Below are 27,857 nucleotides of genomic sequence, written 5' to 3'. Positions count from 1 at the left end.
ATATATCTGTGCATACCGCTAGGGACAGGAGCACGAGGTAAAAATCTCCAGCGCACTCTATACTGCGGTAGTGCTAACTTACGCGTGCTCCATTAGCTTAACGGGCGCACCACTGAACCCGCCCTGAGCCCCTGGCTTCACAGGATGACATCCCAGCACTTTGATTGGCCCAATTGGCTATTTGTCGTGTGACAGGAAGCCTATTGGTTCAATCAAACAGAAGTGCCTATTAAGTTAATAGAGCACACTTAAGCCTAAAGAATAAACCACATAGTGATAGTAAAAAACATAAAGGCTGAAATGGAGGAATTCTACAAGTATGCCAGATATTTCAAATATTTACACAATGGGCTCGATTCAGTAAACTGTGCTAACCTAGTTAGCACGCCTAAAGGCTTTGGGCGTGCTAACTAGGGTGCTAAGTAGTTAGCACATACAAACTACTTAGCACCGTAGTTAGCACATGCAAACTTAGCACCGTAGTTAGCACATGCAAACTACTTAGAACCGTAGTTAGGACATGCAAACTACTACTTAGCACCGTGCTAACTAGGGTGCTAAGCTCCATGGTTAGATACCCCTGGTCTTGCTAATTATGATCTTGTAAAAGATAGAATATTTGGAAATTTAAATTCAATCTAAGCTCTATATATAATGTGACGATCATTATATTATTGTTAACAATAACTCTCATCTTCCACAGTGATAATTGATGCTGAAGCTACTGTTGGAAAAGTTAGGAGGCGCACTGCTACACTGCATATTCTGTCATATGTTCCTTTTCTTTGTTGAATAAACACTGATTTTTTTTTTTTAAAACTAGGGTGCTAAGTAGTTTACATGTGCTAAGTAGTTTACATGTGCTAACTACTTAGCACGTGCAAAGCATGTTAGCACATGCAAAGTGGTTTTTCACTGGCGTGCTAACACTTAGCACCCTTTTCTGAATCAAGCCCAATGTGTACACAGTGTTAAACTCTGAATCCTCCCTAAAATAATTAACAAGTTTATGGCAGATGGGAAAAGGCTGGTTTTCAGTATGTGTGTATGCACATTGATCCAAACGTATACCGGATGGAAGGAGCTCAAACAAGTTGTTTCTGTGGTGAGTGTTGTCCTTGATAATGTTTTTGGCCCTTCTCATGTAGCGAGTCTTATACAGTTATCCAGAAGTCTCAGCATCCAGAAGAAAAAATTCTGATCTTGCAGGATGCATAAATCTAATTTACAGTTCTTTTTGCCGTAATAAACCTCTGTTACATTAAGTTAAGTCTGTCTTTTGTCTTAATTTGTTTTAAATTACTGTATTTCAACATTAATACTGAGTTTGGTATATAGTGTGGGGTATAGTACTGTTTTTTTTAGCTAAGCCTATTTTTGACATTGACTCTCAAGCAACCAGAAACTACACTTATCCGGCATTTGCCAATCCCCGTCAGTGCCGGATAATGGGGGTTTTACTGCACAAGAGTTCCCAGTGATGGTAGTTCAGTGCAGATAAGGACTTCTGCTGTTTTCACAGCTCGCTGCAGGGCTTCTCTGGCAGCCTTGGTGCAGCTGTTGTACCAGGCCGGCATGCAGTTGGTCAGACCGCTTTCTATAGTGCATCTGTAGAAATTAACCGGCAGCTTCTGTGGAAGGTTAGCGCTCCTTAGTTTTCTCATAAAGTAGAGGCATTGTTGTGCTTTGCCAGTTACAGCTAAAGCATTGTCAGCCCAGGAGTGGACTATTGCACTGGCCACAGGGCATCTGGGTGTCACTGCAGTACATTGAGGCTTGGGTCTCTTCTGCTTTACACCTCAGTGGTAGCAGAGACTATAAAATTCAGGGGACATCTATGTGGACACCATTACACTGCAACACACCTGCTGCATTGTGAGCATCACATAGGTGGTGCATTGCAGTGTGGCAAACCTCGGCTGTTATGCTACAAACACCCACTGTGACCAGAGCCTTACTGTATACTGTAAGCAGATCTATACATGTAATGGTATGTGTGCCACATTCTGCACACTCACTTGCTTCAATTCAGCAGACAATGCACAGAAATGCATGTATAGTTGTGGCTGTGCGAGGAAAGATCCCCCCTCTCCATCCAGAGCGGAGCAGTATGCATGGCAGACCTCTGTGTGCCCCCCATGTGCGGAGTGATGTTGGCCCATCTTGTGTTGTTAGCCATGACATATATTGATGGCAATGGCAGACCTCTGTGTGTCCCCCTCCCCGTGCATAATGTGCCGTACCAGATACTGACGTGATTGTGCCGCCCCTGAGTCTACCAGCCACTGCAATATATGTATTTAGGCTGAGCAGTAATGGCTGCGTGTTCCCCGCTATGTGCACTGTGTCCCGTATTGTGTGCAGCTGATTACGGTAATGCCCATTAGATAAAGGCTTACCACCATGCTGCCGCCCACCAGAACAGCATGTAAGGCAGACAGCTCCTCTGTGTCCCTGCACCCCAAGTGTCCCCGGCATAAGCAGAGCGCTGTGTGTCCCCCGCTATGTGCCCTGTGTCCCGTATTGTGTGCAGCTGATTACAGTAATGCCCATTAGATAAAGGCTTACCACCATGCTGCCGCCCACCAGAACAGCATGTAAGGCAGACAGCTCCTCTGTGTCCCTGCACCCCAAGTGTCCCCGGCATAAGCAGAGCGCTGTGTGTGTCCCGCTATGTGCACTGTGTCCCGTATTCTGTGCAGCTGATTACAGTAATGCCCATTAGATAAAGGCTTACCACCATGCTGCCGCCCACCAGAACAGAATGTAAGGCAGACAGATCCTCTGTGTCCCTGCACCCCGAGTGTCCCCGACATAAGCAGAGCGCTGTGTGTGTCCCGCTATGTGCACTGTGTCCCGTATTCTGTGCAGCTGATTACAGTAATGCCCATTAGATAAAGGCTTACCACCATGCTGCCGCCCACCAGAACAGAATGTAAGGCAGACAGATCCTCTGTGTCCCTGCACCCCGAGTGTCCCCGGCATAAGCAGAGCACTGTGTGTCCCCCGCTATGTGCACTGTGTCCTGTATTGTGTGCAGCTGATTACAGTAATGCCCATTAGATAAAGGCTTACCACCATGCTGCCGCCCACCAGAACAGAATGTAAGGCAGACAGCTCCTCTGTGTCCCTGCACCCCAAGTGTCCCTGCACCCCAAGTGTCCCCGGCATACGCAGAGCACTGTGTGTCCCCCCCGCTATGTGCCCTGTGTCCTGTATTGTGTGCAGCTGATTACGGTAATGCCCATTAGATAAAGGCTTACCACCATGCTGCCACCCACCAGAACAGAATGTAAGGCAGACGGCTCCTCTGTGTCCCTGCACCCCGAGTGCCCCCGGCATAAGCAGAGTGCTGTGTGCTTCTTTTGCTAAACATGAGCATTTCTCCTTAGCTTGTCAGTTGCGTATTCTCTGTAGCTTATTAGTTATGCATCATCCGTAGCTTGTCAGTTGCACATCATCCGTAGCTTAGTAGTTGTGCATCATGCATAGCTTGTCAGTTGCGCATTCTCTGTAGCTTGTCAGTTGCGCATTCTCTGTAGCTTGTCAGTTGCGCATTCTCTGTAGCTTGTCAGTTGCGCATTCTCTGTAGCTTGTCAGTTGCGCATTCTCTGTAGCTTGTCAGTTGCGCATTCTCTGTAGCTTGTCAGTTGCGCATTCTCTGTAGCTTGTCAGTTGCGCATTCTCTGTAGCTTGTCAGTTGCGCATTCTCTGTAGCTTGTCAGTTGCGCATTCTCTGTAGCTTGTCAGTTGCGCATCCTCTGTAGCTTGTCAGTTGCGCATCCTCTGTAGCTTGTCAGTTGCGCATCCTCTGTAGCTTGTCAGTTGCGCATCCTCTGTAGCTTGTCAGTTGCGCATCCTCTGTAGCTTGTCAGTTGCGCATCCTCTGTAGCTTGTCAGTTGCGCATCCTCTGTAGCTTGTCAGTTGCGCATCCTCTGTAGCTTGTCAGTTGCGCATCCTCTGTAGCTTGTCAGTTGCGCATCCTCTGTAGCTTGTCAGTTGCGCATCCTCTGTAGCTTGTCAGTTGCGCATCCTCTGTAGCTTGTCAGTTGCGCATCCTCTGTAGCTTGTCAGTTGCGCATCCTCTGTAGCTTGTCAGTTGCGCATCCTCTGTAGCTTGTCAGTTGCGCATCTTTTGTAGCTTGTCAGTTGTGCACCCTCTGTAGCTTGTCAGTTGCACATCCTCTGAAGCTTGTCAGTTGCGCACTTTCTGTAGCTTTTCAGTTGTGCATCCTCCATAGCTTTTCAGTTATGCATCCTCCATAGCTTTTCAGTTGCACATAATCTTCTGTAGCTTGTCAGTTGTGCGTCCTCTGTAGCTTGTCATTTGTGCGTCCTCTGTAGCTTGTCAGTTGTGCGTCCTCTGTAGCTTGTCAGTTGCGCGTCTTCAGTAGATTGTCAGTTGCACATCCTCCGTAGCTTGTCAGTTGCGCATCCTCTGTAGCTTGTTAGTAGCACTCTCTCTCTGCTACTGCTAGTTGAGGCAACCGGAAGCCTTAACTAACTGGCATGCCTGAGGGATAATGGCGAGTTTGTTTTTAGGGTGTTTGCAGGCTTTTAAATACTTACTGAGCCTCCAGCGATGTCTAGCAGTCTTCCTCTTGCTCCTAGCTGCTTCCAGCATCCGTGCACACAAGTCTGCATGTCACATGACCCGATACCGGTCAGGTGACACGCTGGCTTACATGCACAGGGGAAGCTAGGAGCAAGAGGAAGGCTGCAAGACATAGCTGGAGGCTCGGGGAATATTTGGGGAGGGGATTGTGCTTTTTAGGCCAGTTGCTCAAGCAAGGGGTGAGCACATGTATCCCACTTCAGGTGATCCCCGCTGGTGTCAGAAACTGGGGACTGTGCTGTGTGTGCATCTGCAGCAATTATCCCTAATAATCTGATCATTTATAATGTCACAATTTGGAGACTGTATGAAGTAAATTTAAAGGACAACTGTAACAAGGGGGATATGGAGGCTGCCATATTTATTTCCTTTTTAAGCAATACCAGTTGCCTGGCTATTCTGCTCATCCTTTGCCTCTAATACTTTCAGCCATATACCCCGAACAAGCATGCAGCCGATCAGGTATTTCTTACATTATCATCAGATCTGACAAGATTAGCTGCATGCTTGTTTCTGGTGTGATTCAGACACTACTGCAGCCACATAGATCAGCAGGGCTGCCATGCAATGGGTATTGTTTAAAAGGAAATAAATATGGCAGCCTCCTTTTCTTCTCATTACAGTTGTCCTTTAACCACAGCCTACAGTGTCAAATCGTATGCATCCGAGCAACGTTCACCTCCCATTCATTCGCCAATAACTTTATCACTACTTATCACAATTAATTGATCTATATCTTGTTTTTTTCCGCCACTAATTAGGCTTTCTTTGGGTAGTACAGTTTGCTAGGAATTATTTTTTTTCTAAATCCATTTTAACTGGAAGATTAAGAAAGAAATGGCCAAAAACTGAGAAATAATGAATTTTTTCCATTTCTTTCTTAATCTTCCAGTTAAAATGGATTTAGAAAAAAATGCTACCGTAATTAAAACTCATGTATTTTATTTGTCCCGGTTATTACACCGTTTAAATTATGTCCCTATCACAATTTATGAAGCCGATATTTTATTTAGAAATAAAGGTGCATTTTTTTCAATTTGCATCCATCACTATTTGCAAGCTTATAATTTGAAAAAAATATAATAAGATGCTCTCTTGACATGCATATTTAACAGGTTCAGACCCTTGTGTAACTATTTATGTTGTTGTTGTTTTTTTTTAATTGTAATTTTTTCTATTTTTTTTTTTTATTAAATAATGTATTTGGGTAATTTTTGGTTTGGGAGGGAAACAGATAATTTTAAATGTAAAATAATCTAATGTAATGTAAAAAATGTATGTGAGTGTAGTTTACTATTTTGCCACAAGATGGCCACAGTCAAAGTCCTGGAAGCGTACGATCACTCTTCCAGGAACTACAAGGAGGCTGGGAAACTTTTCTGATTAGAGAGCGTCTGTTTTTCTGCGGGGGACTTAGATCAGTGAATGGGAATTATATTCCCATTCACTGATCAGGAGAGGGGGGGGGGGGGGTAACGGCAGGCAGAGGCAGCAGTACAATTTATTATGAAAGGCCTAGCACGCTAGCTTATTACCTTCCACAGCGATCCTAACATCCAAGAGAGGTGATCTGCATTTATTCTTGGTGACTTTATTGACTTTATCAACATTATTGACTACAAGTAAGGGCAGGGCTCTCCCACCCTTTTATGTCTTGGAATTTACCATATTTTTTTTTTTTTACTATAAGACACTCCTACCACAAGACGCACCTAGGTTTAGAGGACAAAAACCAGGGGGGGGGGGGAGTGTACACACACACACACACACACACACACACACACACACACACACACACACACACACACACACACACACACACACACACACACACACACACCACACACACACACCACACACACACACCACACACACACCACACACACACACCACACACACACACCACACACACACACACACCACACACACACACCACACACACCACACACACACCACACACACACACACACACACACACCACACACACACACACACCACACACACACCACACACACACCACACACACACACACACACACCACACACACCACACACCACACACACACACCACACACCACACACACACCACACACACACACCACACACACACACCACACACACACACACACACCACACACACACCACACACACACCACACACACACCACACCACACACACACACACACACACACACACACACCACACACACGCACACACCCACACACCACACACTAAACCTGGTGTATCCATAGTGAAGGGGCATCTTGTGGATTATGCCCCCTTGTACCTCTTGTGTCTCCCTGTGTCCTCCTCTGCATGGGCACAGTACAGGGAGTCTTCGCCATTGCGGCGGGTTGGAGGTTGGTATTGGCAGGCGTTCACAAGTCAGGAACTCTCTGCATTCAGACTATAAGAAGCATTGACTCCCCCTTCCCGTTTTAGGGTATTGTACACCATTTGTCTGTATTATTATGTACCTGTTAGGATGTGGAGGATGCAGAAGCTGTTGACTGCCCCACTATGATATGGATCACCCAAGCACAGGGTCTAAGTGACCAAGGGTCACCCACACCCCCCTGAGGGGAGTGCAGGAACTTCGCTGCCTAGTGCCCACCAGGTTGCGCTTAAGGTAATCCCACAGTGGTTTGGAGAACAGATGACACTGCGGTGTAGAGATCAGTGCGTCAGATCCAGGAGCTGAAGGTAGAGACGTAGTCGGGGTCACAATCCGGGCTTGAGGCAGGCGGAAAGCCATCAGTCAAGGTCACAAGCCAAGGTTGGGGCAGGCGGATAACAGGCAGAATCAAGGTCACAGGCAGAGATCGGGGCAGGCGGCAATCAAGCGGAGTCGCGGTCACAAGCCAAGGGTCACAACTGGTAATCAACACAGAGCAGGGATTCACCATACACGGGCTCATCCAGAACTGTCAGAAACAGCAGCACTGTGGCTATGGGCAGGAGTGCTTGTATAGGGAATTCTGGAGCTAAAACGCAGCGCATGCGTACAAACGTCCGCTAGGCCTTTGCGCATGCGTACGTCATAACACCTAGCATTAGTACACGTTGTTAAAGGAAAATTAACTTACAACATGAGACGTCTCCAATTCGTGACAATGAAAATGAAATCTTTATTACTCAGCTGAGGACTTTCTCACATGCCAGCATATAGAAATCGCAGCTAACACAGCTCAGCTCAGGCAGGAGAAAGTGGGTTTTCCCTGGTGTGCAGAGCCTTTTAAATCCTAATTAATATGATAAAATATTCCTCCTTTTGGGCAGTTCTTTCTGGTAAGAGTCCAACCAGCATATATCAAGGTGACTCGGTCCTCCTTTATGGGCAGGGTTACTTGTCCCCCAGAAGACTTCCTCCAAAGTTAACTTTCACTTTCGTTTCTCTGAAATGATCTCATGGCCAAGTTTCTATTTCTCCAGAATGAAATATCCAGTTCAAACTGCTTCTGCTCAAGGAATTCTTTGTCTTTCTGCCATGCAGAGTGGGGGAAGGGATATCATCCTGCAACTGAAGAAAGCTTTGGAACAATAACTGTATTCCATTCATTTTGATTACATCGTGTACTTTTTTAAAACAATGCTATGATCATATTCTTAAAGTGTCATTCTAACACAATTAGTGTGATGTTTATAGCATTACAAAAATACATATAAAAGATATACAGAATTAATTATAAATCGTAAATTCTTTCCACATTTCACTCCTGTTTATAATTAATACTGTGGTTGTGGCTTGATTATACATGAAAATATTTACATTCACATTTCTGTGCTCATGCTTGCTTAAGCCTCGGGTATCTGCAAATGTTTCTCCACTACAGGGATTGGAGACTCAAGCAAACACAGCCTTCTATTCCCTTTTACTGCAAATGGGTATGCACTACAGCAAGTCAGGGCATATAAGTGAAATGACCAAAAAGAAAATCAGGCTCTGGCCGTGAGATGGAATAATTGCCTCACACGTTGGCCTGGCCATCTCCCTCCAGCATGCCATCACAATCTCCTCCCTGATCATCATATGATTTTTCATCATGCTGCGCTAAGGCTGCATACATAGTAGTACTTATATGCTTGTCTATCAACCTTGCAAAAAATGTTCTCAGCATTGGAAAAATACAGCAGGCTAGCAGGAACAGAACCATAAGAACAGTTAGGAATGCGATACCAAAACTCTGAAAAAATGAAGTCCAGCTTCCAAACCAGTTCTGTAACCAGTCTGTTATTGGGTTTGAAACACCTGAGTTTCGTTTTAGCTCTTCAGATAGGTCTTTTAACTGCTGAAGAGCCACTGTCACTTTTCCATCAGGGGACGTATTATCTGGAATGTAGGTACAACATTGTTCCCCAAAAAATTCACATACACCCCCTTTTTCTGCCAACAGCATATCTAATGCAATTCTATTCTGCAATGCTGTTAATGATGTTGCTTTCAGTTGTTCTGCCAAACCTTCGATAGCATCTCTAGTATAATTAACAAATCTTTGCTGATTGTAGTAAATATAATTAATCCAATCCACATTTTTGTTAACTGTTGGCCATAGGAAAATTGACTCAACCCTGCAGCAATTTGGTTCCTAGCCTTGAACTCATCTGGCACCCCTCTGGGGACCCCTATCGCATCAATATACACATATGGGTCCAAACTCCCTTTTGGTGCCTCCCTTTTACTCCGGTGTACCTTTTTATCCACCAAAATTTTAAAAGACTCATAGGGTAATATAGTTACAATTTCTATCATCCAGACGGGGGCACACAACCCTTTCCATGTTGGTGGCAATGATGATTCTGCTTTGTTAGGTTCACAAGTCCACCAAGTATCTTCTAACTGCCATTTTGTTCCTAGGCTCAACCCTTTATCATTTGTTACCTCCACTATTTCTCCACAATACTTAGTCATTGGATGGTTACTGGGGGCAGATCTATTATAGCACGTAAGATTGCTGGCTGTAGCAAATGCACGCTGCGGCATGCCTGGTACCTTCATACGGGCTCTCTCTGTGGTACAGTTCCGTGGTTGACTCACACTTATCATACTTTGTATCATACATTCTAACTCAGATCCACTCGCCACTACTAGTACCAGAGCAATCTGCGGTCTAGCCACTGCACACACAATACAGTCAGACACATTCATTTGGTTTGCAGTAAAAGTTGCCAAAGTAGTCCAAAAATTAAAAATTCCACCGTTAGCTAGAGCCTTAGTACTAGTCACGTTCATCTTGTTAATACTGTCCGATGGGGATGGGTCAGTAGTCTTTGTCTATCCTGTCGTTGCTGTTCAATGGAGGTCGTTCTGGCATTGTCATTGTCATTCCAGAGCTCTTCTTCTTCTTTCCTTTAAAAATGCTATGGTTTTAACCCAACTTCCCCTATGTAGCCTTTTTAGGTATCTGTTCCCCCCCCTTTTTTATCTCCTTTTCACCATGGTTCAAGATAAAGAACTACACTTGTGCCTTAGGAAGAATCTTCTAATATCTTCCCACAGCCATTGAGATCGTGGTCGCACTGAGGCTCAAGCAAATGTTCCCGTCGCCTCAGGATCTCAAATTTCCGCCCCTCTTTTCCCCGTGGTGCTAACTATCAAGAACAGATTGGATCTGGCTACTGTTTTAAAAGGAAATGACCGCTAAGCGCTCTTCTTGACCAAGATTCAAACAACATTTCTTTTATTTCAAAACCACCGAAGCTTTATGTGAGTGTTCATAGTAAGCTGTGGCTCTGGATCTTTAATTAATATGGACTCGGAAGGCCCATGTGCGCCCTCTTACAATAGCTCAAATGTTCCCATGTAGTTTTATTCTAATTTAGCCACCATCCCTCCTGTTGACACATGTAAGACTCATGTGTCATAACCACAATTCAATTGAACATAGCCAGTCAAAGGAAGGTTAGTAGGTTAGCAGTGTACAGGGCGACCTGTAAGTAAAGTCTTAGACTGCAAGTCAGCAGAGGTAGTTGTTGTTGTAGACGTCAGGACTGCCAAGTCGTTGCCACGGGAGATGAGGGGAGTGGGATGTTGTACACATGTGAATTGCCAGTGTTATGGGAGCCCGGAGAACATCCATGGAATATAGAAACAATTCTGTGGGACGGGTGGGCTCCTCAGGTGCTGACACCTAACCCTGCGGATGCCATTAAGCCGCAAACGTATGCATGATGGGAAAGCATACAGACTGTTAGTAAAAACAGTGGGGGACGGAATCCCATATAACAGGCTGGCGTAAGGAAAGCGATAAAACACACAGCTTGAGCAAAGACGCAGAAAGAAGCTTATCTATTCTACGATATTCTTCAGCTCACTACTGTAAGACCAGCTTAGTTGTTGGTGTATTCCCTTCTTTGCATCTAGAACTTATCCGCAAAGATTTGTTAATTCCTCAGCGGAAAAGTCACCGTGCAGATGCGGACGGGGAAAAAACATCCTCTGGTCAGTAGACAACAAAGAAAACAAAGGTGCAGGGGGGCCAGGGTGGTGCAGCTTTGGACAATGATACGTAGGTGCCCAAGCAAACTGGCTGTGCAGCATAGGCGGGGCAAAAAGGGGGGGGGGGGTTGGATGGATGGATCTGGTGGGGTCGGGCTGGTGGGGGTGGGGTGGCTGGTGGCGGGCTCTTGGCAGAGAACTACAGTCATGCATCCCTCTCCGCAGTTCGCCATTAGACAAGGCATTGTAGTCAAAATGTTTTATCAAGTCATTTTACTGAACTTCTTCTAACATACCCATAAATTATAAAAATTTAAACATGTGACAATCAAACAGTCAATCAGTCGATGACAATGACCCATATACCACAGCAATACAGCAATCAATTGTTCCCAGAAAAAGAAAATCATCATACTTGTTCTTATAACTAAAAGTAATATTTGCGGGGGGTTTTTTTTTAATATCCCGCTTTCTGGGTTTCACAAAATATATATATCTTTTAAACAAACCTCTTATTTTACTACATGCATTCTTTCAAATCACTCTTTTCTGCCTGTACACACACACACAATCCACCATCTAGCTGGGATCAGTAGTCCATGAGGCCTCTTGCCCCCACCTCAGAAATGTGGGCGTAAACCATACTTTCACACAGATCCCAGACAGAAACTCCACTCAAATTTTACAGAATTTAACATCACAAAAACATTACAAGTAACCGACATTCACAGACAGACAACTGCAGGCAGTAAGAATCGCTTTTAAATCTCCAATCTTCATGCAAAACATCAGACAAACAGATTATAAAACTTTTACAGACAAGCAAACAAACAGCAGCTCATAACTTGTACTGGTGGGGGAAATCTCTCCTGTAGCCCCCTCCTCTCCCTCTGTTGGATACGGTTGGATACATATACCTCCCAGGGCTCTAGTGACTTAGATTTCAGAGCCCCAGCTTCACATCTCTTACACAATCCTTTTAATACCACACCTTAACATTCCATTTTGACATTCGTGTCCATCAATAAATTCACTTACACATTTGCCTTCTTACTAGGGTGACCTCAAGGTTGCAGTGATTTTCCACAACTTCGGTACCTTTAACCACACTTCGTCACTGTGGACCTCGAGCCCTCTGGGGGCACTGTCGGGCCAGGTGACCTTTCAAACCACATTCAAAACATTCTCCGCGTTCTCTGCGACCTTTGTATTCTTTAGATCTGCGCTTTTGTGAGCGCGTGTGGCAACTACCACCATTCACATAACAATTACTTTCATCCTTGTTGCAATCATAAACATATGTAGCAGCTTTCTTCCCCTTCCTCTTGATCACACATACAGGGTATCGGGTGCATTCTAGAAAATCACTCTGTCCGCAAATTCTATGATCCACCACATACTGTGTGACACACTTGCATATCCCTTATACATGTAACTATGTCCTCACGATGTGAGGGTATGCCTTGTAGAGCTTCCTTTACATCATTATCTGTCCATGGCCTATAAACCCTCACAGCCTCACCTCCCGCAGGGTTTGGCATCTGAATCATGGGCATAGTCGTTGCCTCATAGGCAGGGGCTGTAGCCCGCAGGTGCACATATGGTGGGGGAAGTGGTGGATATACTTGTGAAACGTGCACCCCTGCCTCCCCCTCTATCTTCTTTTTGTTGGCCCTCGTCAGCATTCCCCCTCTATCTGTCTCTACCTCCAAACCTCCTGTGCCCCCCCCCACCTCCTCTTGCTTAGTTCCACCTCCTTGTGGGGCCCCATCTGCGTTATGTGGGAGGGCCTCAGCCTGGTCTAGGACTGGTACGGCTTGGTCCTGGGCTGGGGGAGGGATCTGAGGGCCTTGACGTGGAGTGCATGTTACCACTTCCAGGTCTTTGTTCTTTTTTCCTAACCAATATGTATTCACCTGTTTCTGCCTCGTATGCGCCTCTTCTAGCCATATTTTAGCTTCTGCTAAACCAAACCGACCTTCTAGCTTCCTGTCACCATGCGCTTCACATTTAATTTGAGAAACAAGTTTTTTGCACCCCTCAGGGTGCAGGTGTCCTGAAAACCCATATTTACTTCTCCACAGGCTGCAATGTTTTACCCAGTTTTTTGTTTTTTCTGTACATGACATACTCATCATCAGTACCTTTAATCTTGCCTGTACCTTGGCCCATTTACAACGCTCCCCCAGTTCACACACTTACACGAAAGGATTATTAGTCACAGGCTCCCCCCCCCCCCCCGGAAAATATACTGCCTTCTATGCACAAAGATATCCTGCATTTACAGAGCAAAGATCTTACAATTCCCGCTGACGCAGCGTGCCTGCACTAAGATAGAAACTTTCCTGCTAAGGCACCTCGGGGGCTGCAGCTGGGGACCTGACCCAACTCCGCGTGTGGAACTTTATGTAGGGGCACACACTCCAAGATACTTTAATTTTGTGTAGCCCTGTTTTTGAAAAGTTACAGAGAAGTTACAGAAATAAAAGGTAGTACTTACAATTAAGAAGCTTTCAGGACACCCGAGAACTTTGTTTTAGAATCCTAAGCAGGCGATTTCACCGACCTTGGCTGAAGAAGTCTCACGGTTCGAAATAAACCGTATGTCACAAGGACATGAGACCTAGTTGCGTTTGGCCACCTTTTTGAAAGGAACGTTGCCCCGGAGTAGTGTTGGGAGAACAACTGGATGTTCGGGTTCGGGCCGAACAGGCCGAACATGGGCCAGATGTTCGGCATGTTCGACTCGAACCCCGAACTCAATGGAAGTCAATGGGGACCTGAACATGCCGCAATACGGCCCCCCTATGGGGTCGCAGGCATAAGGGGGGAGCATGCCCCGATCGCGGGGGGGGGGGTCGGAAATTCCCCCCACCCCCTCCGCTAGCGCTCCCTCCTCTGCCCGCTTCCCCATAAAAAAAGTTTGTTGAAAGTTAAATAGTACCTGGTGGTGGCTGCTGCAGAGGCTGGCTGGCAGTGGTGTGAGTGAGGAGGAGTCGGAGTAGGACACGTTGAGGCCGGGCAGCGGGCGGTTCAGCGGTAGTACCCTTGTGGTACTTCCGCCCTTTCTCTGACCTCACGTCCTCTACGTGATGACGCATACGAGGGTACACGTGACGCGTACCCTCGTATGCGTCATCACGTAGAGGACGTGAGGTCAGAGAAAGGGCGGAAGTACCACAAGGGTACTACCGCTGAACCGCCCGCTGCCCGGCCTCAACGCATCCTACTCGGACTCCTCCTCCTCACTCACACCACTGCCACCCAGCCACTGCAGCAGCCACCACCAGGTACTATTTAACTTTCAACAAACTTTTTTTATGGGGAAGCGGGCAGAGGGGGGAGCGCTAGCGGAGGGGGTGGGGGGAATTTCCGACACCCCCCCCCCCCGCGATCGGGGCATGCTCCCCCCTTATGCCTGCGACCCCATAGGGGGGCCATATTCGAGCGAACAGGGCCCTGTTCGGCCAAACAGGGGCCCTGTTCGGCCAGGCATTGAGCAGTTCGGGCGAACCCGAACTAAAAGGCCGAACACCATCAGGTGTTTCGGCCGAACTCGAACATCACCCGAACAGGGTGATGTTCTGCCGAACCCGAACAGTGGCGAATACTGTTCGCCCAACACTACCCCGGAGGACTTTACTGGGCTTCTATTAGATTGATCGCCAGTCACAAACGCGCTCCTAGGCCTTAATTCTTTATGACAATAGGTTTCCGGTTCGAAGGACCAGATGTTAAATGAAAATTAACTTACAACATGAGACGTCTCCAATTCGTGCCAATGAAAATGAAATCTTTATTACTCAGCTCATCAGACTGGGCCTCTGCGGCTTTCAACTTCTTTTCTGCACCCCTTGATCATCATGATGGAGATTACAATCATATGCATCATTACACAGGCGAGTTTGTGTTTAAAACTACTCAAACAAAATCCACATGGTTAGAAGGTTAGTGGCCGATACACAATCTTATAGGCCAATAGTTCTGGGATAAGCTATAGCATATAAATGTTAGTTGTTTTCTTAAACTTCAGGCAATAAATATGAAGAGGAGCTTGTTGTTTAAATGTGTTTTTTAGAAGACCCCTGTCACCAGTTCTCTGCTGTGTCAATTAAACTCAAGTTTCACTTTTCCATGAGAATGCAAGTGTGCAAGTGACATGCATGTGACACAAATGCTGCTGAGCAGATGTGTGACATCAGCCTAGAAGTTAGGGCATCACAGAAACCCAGGATAAAGGAGGCCGAGAGGTCTTGTGCTCTCTCTCTCCCCCGGTGCACAAACTCCTAATTAAGGGAGAGTGTGTGAGCATGGAAAGGTGAAACATAACGAGGAAAACACACTCATATGGACTGTCTAACCAAAGGTAGAGCTTAAAGGTTAAATATAAATACAAACATTGGTAAGAATTCTACATATGTCTTCACGGGGGGATTGTAAGAATCTGCGGGGTTCTTGTCATGTAAATCCCTCAGAAAACTATATTCAGAGTTCTCCCTTAAGATGTATTCTAGAGAAACATAATTCTGATCATTCTAGTACATCATGCTTTGCGGAAGGCCATGGAGCTTTATCTTCTCAAATGTACAGACAGCCCGGCACTGTCAGGGACCAGAAGTGTAAACAAATCACAGCATGAAAATTAACATAAGTTCCCCAGAAGAACTCCAATTATGGCCCAGAGTTCCTGGACTTGTGTAGTAGGTATGCTGCCCATCACATTCTCATGAAAGCCAATAAAAGCTCCAGATGTGATTGTTGGCTCTCACACACCCACAGCCCACCTATAGTGGAATGTGCCTACTTAACACTTGGTATGCTGGAGAGTTTTCTGTATATAAGATGTAGCCGTAGTTATAGGTAGGGGAGAATGGTATCCGCTTGACCGCTATTTAGAGCTGATGTATGTTCTGCTAATCTGTGTTTTCTGTCCCACTGTTTCTGTAACCAAGGCTGAGCAGTGCATTGTGGACTGTGCAATAAATCTCTAATGGCCTCAGAGTGTCTCTGGTTTGTCTATACAGCTGCAGCTGTGTGAAGGTCCAGCTGATACAAGAGTAAGTGCAGTCTCATCAGATGATCGCTGGTGCAGTGATTACCAAGGGCAACCACCTAATCAGTTTTTATCAGTGGTATCCCCCTCCCTCTGAAAATTATACTACAAAGACTACAATGGGAATGTGAGAAAAGTGCAATAAAAATCTTGAGAGCACACCAGAGATGATTTGCGCCTCCTTTTATTCTACTTCCGAGCTGTTACCCATCCAGTCACCTGATTCCAGGACACTTTCCATAAGCTCAGTAATGGTGGAGGGAGGAGGGGACTTCCATGTCCTGGCTACCGGTCTGTCAGCTGCTGGGAGTAGGAGCACAGCCAGAAGAGAATGGGGGGATATTAAGGGATTATCGTGAGATGAGTCTCTGTATAAAACTGTGATCCTAGCCTAATACAGGCTCTATACTGGCTCCACTGGCCGTTTTACAGTATTTACAGATGACGCTCCCAGTCCGCCAATAATGGAGTGTTGATGTGGGCCTAGTGCATGTGGGTATAAGCATCATTAGCCACCCAATATTATAGCCAGATAAGGTGTTTATTATGGTTAGGGCCACTGTGTAATTAACACATCTGGAAGGGCTGTGGTGTGCAGCTTGAAAAGCAGTCCCAATATGTTTGTTTCCTAAAAAGTATGACTATGGTAGTGATTAGAATGTAATCTCCTCTGAGGACAGTCAGTGACAGGACTATGTACTAAAGTGCTGCAGATAATGTCAGTGCTATATAAATATATAATAATAATATGGTAAGACATATGACTATGGTAGTGATTAGATTGTGAGCTCCTCTGAGGACAGTCAGTGACAGGACTATGAACACTAATTTGCTGCAGAAAATGTCAGTGCTATATAAATACATAATAATAATAATATGGTAGGGACATTAGCCTATGACTATACAAGAGATTAGATTGTGAACTCCTATGAGGACAGTCAGTGGCCGTCGTTACTGTGCCACGCCCGGTATAACTTCTTTGACCCGCCAGGTAAAATTGCGCTGCAGTATTGTTCAGGAAGCCTTAAGAAGTACTCACATTTCTGAGTACTGCCAAAGACTAGCACACCCGTAAGCCCAGAATCATGCGCTCATCTTAGTGTGTGAGTTCTTGTAGTTGTATCTGTAGATGAAGCTGTTGTGTAGTAACTGAAAATAGTAATGATGATAATGATAATAGATTGTTCAGCTTGGGCAATCTGTAACTGAGAAGGTGTTCCAAGCCCTTCCCCACAGAGCAATATTAATCCATGCCATGCACTGAGGAGGATCAGCCAGTCTGTATTCATGTTGGATTATTGAGGCTCTGTAATATTAACAAGATGACTCATCATTGCATTCCAGTGGCTCTGGGGTTGTGTTTAGCTTACAGAGACAAAAAAGGAGTGATTTGCATATTCAGCAGTGATGCATTGTGGGATACATCATATGCTCACTCCACTCTGAATAATCTCAAATACCTTCTGTTTTAAGATGGCAAATTTTGTTTTGCTTAACATTGAGCCCAGTTTGGTCCCTTTTAACCCCTTACACACTGCTAGGGGTTCTGCTTCACCAGGAGCTTTATAGGCAATCTGCAACTAGTAAGGCCAGAAACCCACTAGTGTCTGTGCACACTGGAGCAATGAGGTTTTGTGAAAAAAAAACCCATAGCATTACATTGGGAAGAGCTTTTGAAACCTCTAAAAGCTCTTCCCAATGTAATACTATGGGTTTTTTTTTACAAAACCTCATTGCTCCAGTGTGCACAGACACATAGGATAACATTAGCAGCAGATTTAAATACTCAAAACGCTCAGAAAAACTCCTCTGGTGTGCACCAGGCCTAGGAGTGATTTTGTGAGCGATTTGCGATTTGAAAACTCTTGATATCACTCCTAGTGGGTCTCTGGCCTAGGAGATCCCACAAACAGAGGCTGCAGTTAGTCTATTTACCACAAGATGGCGATCACACACACAGGAAGTGATGTAAGACAGGAAGAAGAGAAGTTGCAGGAAGTGGAGAGGACACGTTGTTGGAAGAGGTAATTGTGTGATCCTTGTTATATACTAGCACATATATGGCTGCTGGGCATTGTACAGGATGTATTGCAGTGGGGAGATCAGAGCAGACATGGGCAAGTATGAGGATAGTAATAGTATGAATGAGCATAGAGATTGTATGCAGCAATAACTGTATATAGGAGAGATGGGGAAGAGAGCATTAGTGTTAGATGGAATGTGAGCAGTCACACAGGGCTTTTCTCCTGTCTGACTCACAGTGCTTGGGAGCTGCAGCCACAGAAGGCACAGTCAGTAGCACCCCCTCCCCTCCTGGGCATTAAGCTGCATAATAAATGCATCACTAAACAGATGCTGCCTCCAGCCAGGATAGCTCCCAACTGTCCCTTTTTCGTAGGGACAGTCCCTTTTTGGGAGCCCTGTTCCACTGTCCCTCTTTCACCCTCATTTGTCCCTCTTTCAGGACTTTGTCCCTCTTTCTATGTAAATATATATATTTCTTTACTAAAAATGTGTTTGTTTGACTCTAAACTTTATTCCCAACCTTTAAATTGATATATTAATAATTGTAAAATGTTAATATGAAGGAAAATGAACCAGGATAGAAAGAACCAGTGTGGTTTGAATTATAAAACAAAATATGTTTCTTATAAAATCTTTATGGTATGCGTGACTAGAGGCGTGGTGAGGGTGTTGCCAGGGGTGTGACAGGGGCGTGGCTTAAGTGTCCCTTTTTCTCATCTCTGCACCCAGCTCTCCTACATACGGTGACTAGACCTCCCGCTTTAGCAGGGACACGTCCTGGATTTGGGGTTCCCTGTCCCAGGCTGCATGGGGTCCCGGGAAATGTCCCGCTTTTAGCTGCGGGATGTCCTGGCCGCAGGACTCTGGCCACCATCCAATGGGCTATGCTGTGGAAAGTAGGCATGGCCACCTCTCATCAACCTGGCCTCCCCAGCGCGCTTCCCCATCAGCCCTGCCCTCCGTCCATTAGGCGTAGTGAGTATAACATTCCCCCCCCCCCCCCAGGGGCAAACTCCGGGTGCCCCCAGGACACAGTTTATCTGGAAACTTTTGATGGAACTGTCTAATTAGCCTGGGAGCATGAATATTTAGAGCAGGTTACCATGAGTTCTCCTCCACGCCAAAACCCTTTCATTTAATTAGATATTGGATGGAATTCCTAATCTTTCTGCTGTCTAAAATCTTTTCATCTTCATATTCTTCTATTCCATCAATAAGATCTGGAGGAGGAGGACAGGAAGAATGGCTGGCAAAAGTACCAGGTACAACTTTTTTCAGGCAGGAGATATGAATGACTGGATGAATCCGTAGAGAATCTGGAAGGTATAACTTGAAGGCCATTGGGTTTATCGTCTTCAGGACTGGTAAAGGACAGATGTACTTCGGGCCTAACTTCTTGGTTTGACAACAAAGTTTTAAATTTAGAGTAGAGAGCCAAACAAGATCTCCTGGTGCAAGGTCTGGTCCCTCCCTTCTAAATTTGTTAGCAAATCTCCTCCCCTTTTCCTGTGAATGTCTCAGCACTTCTTGTAACTAAAGCCTCATCTACACGGGTAGATGAGGCTGCGATCCGGCGGCTCGATTAGCCGCCGGATAGCCTCTTCTGCGTCCCCGCTCGCCGCACGTGCGCCGGATTCGATTCCCCGCTCGTCCCCGCTGGCGCCGCTTATCTTCTGCTCGATTCCCTGCCATTGTCCCCTCGCGGGGAACGAGCAGGGAATCGGCGGTGGGGAGATCCGTCCTGGCGGATCTTATCAATCGAGCCGCATTAGCGGCTCGATTGATAAGCCACATCGCCGCCGCATCTACGCGTGTAGATGCGGCTTTAGAAAAATGGAGACTTGTGTAACGATTTGTGTCAGCAATCGTCAGAATTATGATTATTAGGTGATCTGCAGTATCACCTATAATGCAGAAATATACCGGATTATAAGGTGATCTGCAGAATCACCTATAATGCTGGTATATCAGAAACTGATCTGACAACAAATACTTGATGGTGTTTGGTGCAACAGTAATACTGATTAAAGCTGTACCTCACCAGAGGAGCTGGTGGGTACTATCAGTGAGAGCCTCTCACCAGAGACAAGGGCCCTCTGGTGAGAGTAGAGAAGTCAGACAGATCGGGTTCGGCAACAGACAGACAGATGCAGTACAAAATCGGAAGGCAGAGTCAGGAAGATATAATCAGGCAGGGTAGGCAACGAGATCAAATGTGCTAAGGTACAGAATCACTGAGCAAGAGAATAGTCAGAGCAAGCCAGAGTCATAAACAAATAATAACAGAAAGTTAATGCGAAAGATAATCAAACAATTCCTATCTTGTGTGAAATCCCCAGTTTCCTCCCGGTTTAAAGCACACCGGAACTATCTAAGGTTCTGAGCGCTAACACAGAGTATTCGCAACAGCAGACAAGTTGCGAGTGACCTGCCAAGGCTTATGAAGCAGAGGGAGACCCTCCAGGCATGCCCCCAATGATCAACCAATGGGGAGCGGCGAGCGTCCCCTCGGACGTCAGCCGACCAGCCGGTCAGCTGACGCGCCTCCTCCCCGCATAAAGGTCCTGTCTATGCGCACGCGACAGGGCAACCCTATGTGCAACTGATAGTTCCGGCCTCGGCGTGCTAGACGTCTGAGGCCCGGAAACTCTGCTGGTATGAGCACTGAAGGCAGCTGCGGTGGTAGCGCTATTCACCGCAGCTGCCTTTTCCACATACTGTATGTTACAACTGGTTGGTGGATGAATGCACAGCATTATTAAAGGCAAATTCTGCAGTGGGTAAGAGGGTGGACCAGTTGTCTTGGGAGTTTGAAGTAAAGCACCTGAGATACTGCTCGAGGGTCTGATTACTCCTTTCTGTTTGGCCATTAGTTTGGGGGTGAAATCTGGAAGAGAGTGATGTGTGAATTCCAAGGACTTTGCACAGTTCCCACCAGAACCTTGAGGTGAATTGGACTCGTCGATTGGAAACAATGTCAGTTGGTAGTATGTGGAAAAAATGAAATTCCGTAGAATTTTACGGAATTCAAATTTTTTTCCCCACCGAACTGATTTCTGCCTAATAAGAAGAATTTCTACTCGATGGACTCCCTCCTGCCTCCTCCCAGAGGAGGGTCTTGTCTTCCAGGGAATTGTAGGATTTCAAAAGCCAGCTTACATACCTTGGCCGGGAATTGAACGCAGGTCTGAGTGCGTGGTATGCTTGGTAGGTAGCTCTCTTCACCACTATATCACATGCTGAAGCCAGCCTAGCATGTACCATTATGATATATCCATGAGAAAAATTAGCTTGCTTAGGGATTTGTAGGATGTTAAAAGCCAACTCACATACATTGGCCAGGCCCAGGAATTGAACCCAGGCCTACCGCTCTGTAGGCTGCTATCCTAACCATTATACCACCAGCACAACACACTACAATGCTACATGCTGAAGCCAGCCTAGCATGTACCATTGTGATATATCCAAGAGAAAAATGAGCTTGCTTAGGGAATTGTAGGATTTCAAAAGCCAACTCACATACATTGGCCAGGCCCAGGAATTGAACCCAGGCCTACCACTTTGTAGGCTGCTATCCTAACCATTATACCAACGACACAGCACACTACAATGCTACATGCTGAAGCCAGCCTAGCATGTACCATTGTGATATATCCAAGAGAAAAATGAGCTTGCTTAGGGAATTGTAGGATTTCAAAAGCCAGCTTACATACATTGGCCGGAAATCGAACCCAGGTCTAGTGCTCTGTAGGCTGCTATCCTAACCATTATACCACCAACACAACACACTACAATGCTACATGCTGAAGCCAGCCTAGCATGTACCATTGTGATATATCCAAGAGAAAAATTAGCTTGCTTAGGTAATTGCAGGATTTTAAAAGCCAGCTTACATACATTGGCTGGGAATCGAACCCAGGTCTAGTGCTCGGTAGGCTGCTATCCTAACCATTATACCACCAACACAACACACTACAGTGCTACATGCTGAAGCCAACCTTGCATCTACCATTGTGGTATATCCAAGAGAAAAATGAGCTTGCTTAGGGAATTGTGGGATTTCAAAAGCCAGCTTACATACATTGGCCGGGAATCGAAAACATGTCTAGGGCTCGGTAGGCTGCTAGCCTAACCATTATACCACCAACACAACACACTACAATGCTACATGCTGAAGCCAGCCTAGCATGTACCATTATGATATATCCAAGAGAAAAATTAGCTTGCTTAGGGATTTGTAGGATGTTAAAAGCCAACTCACATACATTGGCTAGGCCCAGGAATTGAACCCAGGCCTACCACTTTGTAGGCTGCTATCCTAACCATTTGACCACCAACACAACACACTAGAATGCTACATGCTGAAGCCAGCCTAGCATGTACCATTGTGATATATCCAAGAGAAAAATGAGCTTGCTTAGGGAATTGTAGGATTTCAAAAGCCAGCTTACATACATTGGCCGGGAATCGAACCCAGGTCTAGTGCTCGGTAGGCTGCTATCCTAACCATTATACCACCAACACAACACACTACAATGCTACATGCTGAAGCCAGCCTAGCATGTACCATTGTGATATATCCAAGAGAAAAATGAGGCATACTATCGGACAAAATGGCGCATGCGGAAGAAGACTGTGGAGAGCACGTGATCGGAACACTCCGCATCACGTGGTCCCGCCAGCCAATAAGAGGCCGCTCCAGGAAGTAAACAGTGCAGTGCATATTAATTAGCCATGTGGCTGGCCACAATAGCGGACTCTCCCCTCCTCCTCTCCTGCACGAAAAAAATAAAAAAAACACACATTACTGAGCATGTGCAAACAGTCTAACGCAGGTAAAACCGCGTATAACACACAGCATGCTGCACTTTCATTCAATGTGTAGCATTACACTGTAACGCAACGTGGGCACTGTGAACAGCCCATTGATTTTTCATTACTGTGATTTGGGCTGTGTTACAGGCTGCTCTAACGTGCGCCTGTAACATCCCACTGTGAAAGCAGCCTTAAAGGAAATGCATTTGGCAGCCTCCATACGGAGCAGTGCTTTTCAGCGCTGCTAGATTTGGGCGCAGCCAGCACCGCCATAGACTATAATGGGAATCAGTCTATAGCGACGCTCAGTGAGTAACGTCGGCGCCGTCAGAAGACAGAGCTGAAGTTGCTTAAAAAGCACAATAATTCGGCTTCCAGCAATCGCTGAAAGCCGAATTATTTCATTCCCCACCATCCATGGCGGCCTGGAGGGGGAATAGTAATTAATACGGCCCAGACTTGTGCAGAAGCAGGATCAGTCATATACAGGCTGTATTCTGCACCCAAGTCTACCGGCGCTGATTTCAAATGTACGCGCCTCCATATCCCTCTCACTACAGTTGTCCTTTAAGGCTTTGTGGTTGGTAGTCCTGCAGTCCCCCTCATCTCTTCTATTACACGTGAGCACTTTCCTTGTCATTCTGTATTGCTGCTATTACACGGTGCACGTTACATTATAGACATTTATCTCTACCATTATTGCTATTTACCCCTTCTGGGGCGGCTTGTGACACTTGTTCACCTGATTTGCTGATTTTTTTTGCTGGAATTTTTTCCTTGCATATTTTGATTTGTCATTTATTTAGCGTTATTCTTTTTTTTTTTTTTTTTTTTTAATGTTTATCACGTGTGATTTGTTTACATTGCATATTTTACCTCCCTGGTGGTACGCAGGTGGCTTTGTCCGTGGGAGGGATTTTTTTTAATTCAAAGTGTTTTTTTAATGTTAGCTAGCACTAGGCTAGCTAACTGTGGCCCCCAAGTCCCCCGGCACCGGTCTGTTATCCCCCCGATCGCCGCCGGCAACACTCACCCGTCCGCGATCCCGCGAGAGCCGCACCTTCCCAATTCGCTTCACTCGTCGCTATGGCGACGATCGGACATGACGCATCATCATCATCACAGTTCTGATCCTCCCCATACTGAAGTCGGGTGCTGATTGGGAGGCTGCGCCATCGCGGGGTCCCTGGGGGATACGTATACCGGCGGTGATCAGAGGGGACCGGAGGCACTTGAGGGACATGGTTAGCTAGCGAAGTGCTAGCTTTAACCTCCTTAGCGTTCTCCTTAGCGAGACGCCGGAGGGTGCCGCTCAGGCCCTGGTGGGCGAATTTCAATATTTTTTTTTTTAAAACACGCAGCAAGCACTTCGCTTGCTGCGTGTTGTAGACGATCACTGCCGATGCGCCGCTATCCGCCGCATAACGAGCGCCCCCCCAGACCCCGTGCACTGCCTGGCCAATCAGTGCCAGGCAGCGCTGAAGGGTGGATCGGGACTCCCTATGACGTCGATGACGTCATTCTGGCCGTCGCTATGGCGACGGGGGAAGCCCTGACTGAGATCCCATTCAGAACGGGATCTCCTGAAGGCCATCATCGCCGGTGGCAATCGGAAGGGTGGGTGGGATTCCGCTGGGAGGGGGGTATCATGTAGCTAGCGCTAGGCTAGCTACATGATTAAAAAAAAAATTAAGTGTAAAAACCATGCGCAGCCGTGAGAACGCCAGGGAGGTTAAATAACACCATTTTTATTTTAAAAAAATCCTCGCGGGGCCATGCGATCCTCTGCGGCGGCTAGCTGACACTGTGTCAGGCTTACTGCCAGGGAGGTTAACACTTTGAATGAGGAGGACATGTGATTTTGTATTTTTACTTCTTTTCACCTTTCACTGATTTTTCTTTTTTAATTGCTTTTAATTGGATTGTATTGTAATTTGATAATAAAGATTTTTTCGATTTATTGTAGTGATGGTCAAGTAGATGCAAATAAGTTCGAGTTGATGCAAGTTTATGCAAATTTTTATGCAGCTTGAAAATGGACCAATCGAATTTTACCTCAGGAGGATTTGGTTAATTTTGGTTAATTTTCAAGCTGCCGAGATTTGCATCAACTCAAAGTTATTTGCATCTACTAGACCATCACTAATGTATTGTTGCGGTCCGTGTGGAGCTATACAGGGTACTTTCTCTTGTGTTGTGCTATTTGTGTTACCCCAGCACACTCTCTATCCTATTTATGTAAATGAATGATATAACCTATATGGTGCTGGTCCGATCCTTCTGTTTCCTGTATCCAGTACACTATCCAGCCGCTGCTCCTAGTGCAGATTTCATTTATAGTGGACCTGAACTCTTGCACAGGACACGAGGAAAACATAAAGAAATGCACCCTGTATGTATTAAGAGAGTTTAGCCTGTCTAACTCCCCCTCATCTGTGACTAATCACAAGTTGTAATTTGATCTCTCAGCTGTGTCAGCTCAGGAATCTTCTCTGCACAGCAGAGCAGCTAATTTGTAAACACAGGATGTTATCAATATGTCTGCTTCCATGAAAGCCGGATGTTGGCACAATGCAGATTTATTGCAGGATTTGTATCCGGTGTAACAAATAAAAGGACCACTTGTAGTGAGAAAAATATGGGGGCTGCCATATTTATTTCCTGTTAAGCAATACCAGTTGCCTGGCAGCCCTGCTGATCTATTTGGCTGCAGATTCTGACTATAACGTCAGATACGCCTGATCTGCTGCATGCTTGTTCAGTGTCTGGGGGTAAAAGTATTAGAGGCAGAGGATCAGCAGGATGCCAGGCAACTGGTATTGTGTAACAGGAAATAAATATGGCAGCCTCCATATCCCTCTCACTTCAGTTCCTTCATGCACTTCACAAAGGCCTGTGTGCCGAAACGTTCTGCTTTTATACTGTGATACAATAATAATGTGAGCTTTTATAGCCTTTAAATCCAGGTTGCGGCTCGGTTGTTCTTGATTTTATGTATGTTTCCTGCACCTTTTCAGGGCCCGGGTGCTGACTGGGCAACTTACTAGTGTTTTCAATTTATGCTGCGGTTGAACAATTAGACAAATGTATAAATTCCCCACCCCAATAAGGCCATTTCTTTCCCAGTATAGCCATGCCCCCCCTCCCCCTCCCCTGTGTCCCCAGCATTACCATTATCCTCCAGTATGTAATGTCCCCCACCCCAGTAATGCCATTCCTCCCCCAGTATAGCCATGTCCCCCTGTGTCCCCCAGCATTGCCATTATCCTCCAGTATGTAATGTCCCCCACCCCAGTAATGCCATTCCTCCCCCAGTATAGCCATGTCCCCCTGTGTCCCCCAGCATTGCCATTATCCGCCAGTATGTAATGTCCCCCACCCCAGTAATGCCATTTCTCCCCCAGTATAGCCATGTCCCCCCTGTGTCCCCCAGCATTGCCATTATCCTCCAGTATGTAATGTCCCCCACCCCAGTAATGCCATTCCTCCCCCAGTATAGCCATGTCCTCCCTGTGTCCCCAGCATTGCCATTATCCTCCAGTATGTAATGTCCCCACCCCAGTAATGCCATTTCTCCCCCAGTATAGCCATGTCCCCCCTGTGTCCTCCAGCATTGCCATTATCCTCCAGTATGTAATGTCCCCACCCCAGTAATGCCATTTCTTTCCCAGTAGAGCCATGTGTCCCCCTGTGTCCCCCAGCATTGCCATTATCCTCCAGTATGTAATGTCCCCCCATCCCAGTAAAGTCATTTCTTCCCCAGTATAGCCATATCCCCCCTGTGTCCCCCAGCATTGGCATTATACTCCAGTATATAATGTCCCCCACCCCAGTAATGTCATTTCTCCCCCAGTATAGCCATGTCCCCCTGTGTCCCCCAGCATTGCCATTATCATCCAGTATGTAATGTCCCCCACCCCAGTAATGCAATTTCTTTCCCAGTATAGCCATGTCACCGTCTATTTTTCCATGCAGGAGGGGCAGTATGTTGAAGGACAACATGACCTCTACAAGGACGCCATGATGGAGAATCAGCCGCCCCTCACATCACCTGGTAAGAGGATATTGTCTGTTACTTGTAATGGAGGAAGCAGTACTTGGGGTCCTCCTAGATCCCCTCATCTGATGAACACAAACAGATCATGGGGTTGATTCACTAAGCAGCATTGCTACAGCAGTGCAGCTCAATAACAGCAGCAAATGTTATCCCCTGCGCACACTATGCAGCCACAGCGTGCGCAGTTACATTTCTCTTGGCTCAGATAGTTTAAGGAGTGTTTCGTTACACTTAATGAGCTCTCCACTGAGCCCGCCCAGAGCCTGGCAGGTCCAGTATCTTCAAAGTACGATATTCCTGCACTTTGGGCCAATAGCCTGACTGTCAAGTGCTGCTGCTCTTGTATTTTGTTTCTCTTTCTGATGTCCCACCCGACAGTGCATCTGATCAAATGAGGTGAGTAGCAGGACCAGGTGGCTCTTCCTATTGGCTTTCTCCCTAGTCTGTCAATTTTACCACATGCTGATTTCTAGTAGTAGTAGGTAATTTACCTCACTAGTCGGTAATTTATACTTTGCAACGTGCTAATGCTTCGTTAATTTGAGCCCATAGTAATCAGTTAATGTGTGTTTTTCCCAGGGCTGTGGAGTCGGAGTCGGAGCAATTTTGGGTGCCTGGAGTCGGAGTTGGGAAAAAATGCTCCGACTCCTAATGAATTTAAACTGTAATTAAAATAGACAATATGATAAAATGTTCTATTTCTCAGATAATAGTCATCATAAATAATTTATACAGACAGTAATAGCTGTGCTTAGTCTACAAAAATGAAACAAACCAATCAAAAATAGTTACTTGTGCTGCAGTCCCCGTATTTTTAAAGTCAGATATACATATCTGATTGTGACTGTATATATGA

The 27,857-nt window shown here is 45.9% G+C and overlaps 1 protein-coding gene across 1 annotated transcript in view; it reads left to right on the top strand.

Annotated features, from left to right (window-relative positions):
* Positions 1-27,857, top strand: part of LOC137537221 (uncharacterized) — a 256,733-nt gene that overhangs the window by 221,759 nt on the left and 7,117 nt on the right. The window contains 2 exon segments of the mRNA XM_068259321.1: positions 18,082-18,128; positions 26,920-26,998. Of these exon segments, the coding sequence (XP_068115422.1) occupies positions 18,082-18,128; positions 26,920-26,998 (126 nt within the window).

The sequence above is a fragment of the Hyperolius riggenbachi genome, chromosome 10 (assembly GCF_040937935.1).
Source record: "Hyperolius riggenbachi isolate aHypRig1 chromosome 10, aHypRig1.pri, whole genome shotgun sequence".
Classification (NCBI taxonomy): domain Eukaryota; kingdom Metazoa; phylum Chordata; class Amphibia; order Anura; family Hyperoliidae; genus Hyperolius; species Hyperolius riggenbachi.
This window is presented reverse-complemented; position numbering and strand designations above follow the sequence as displayed.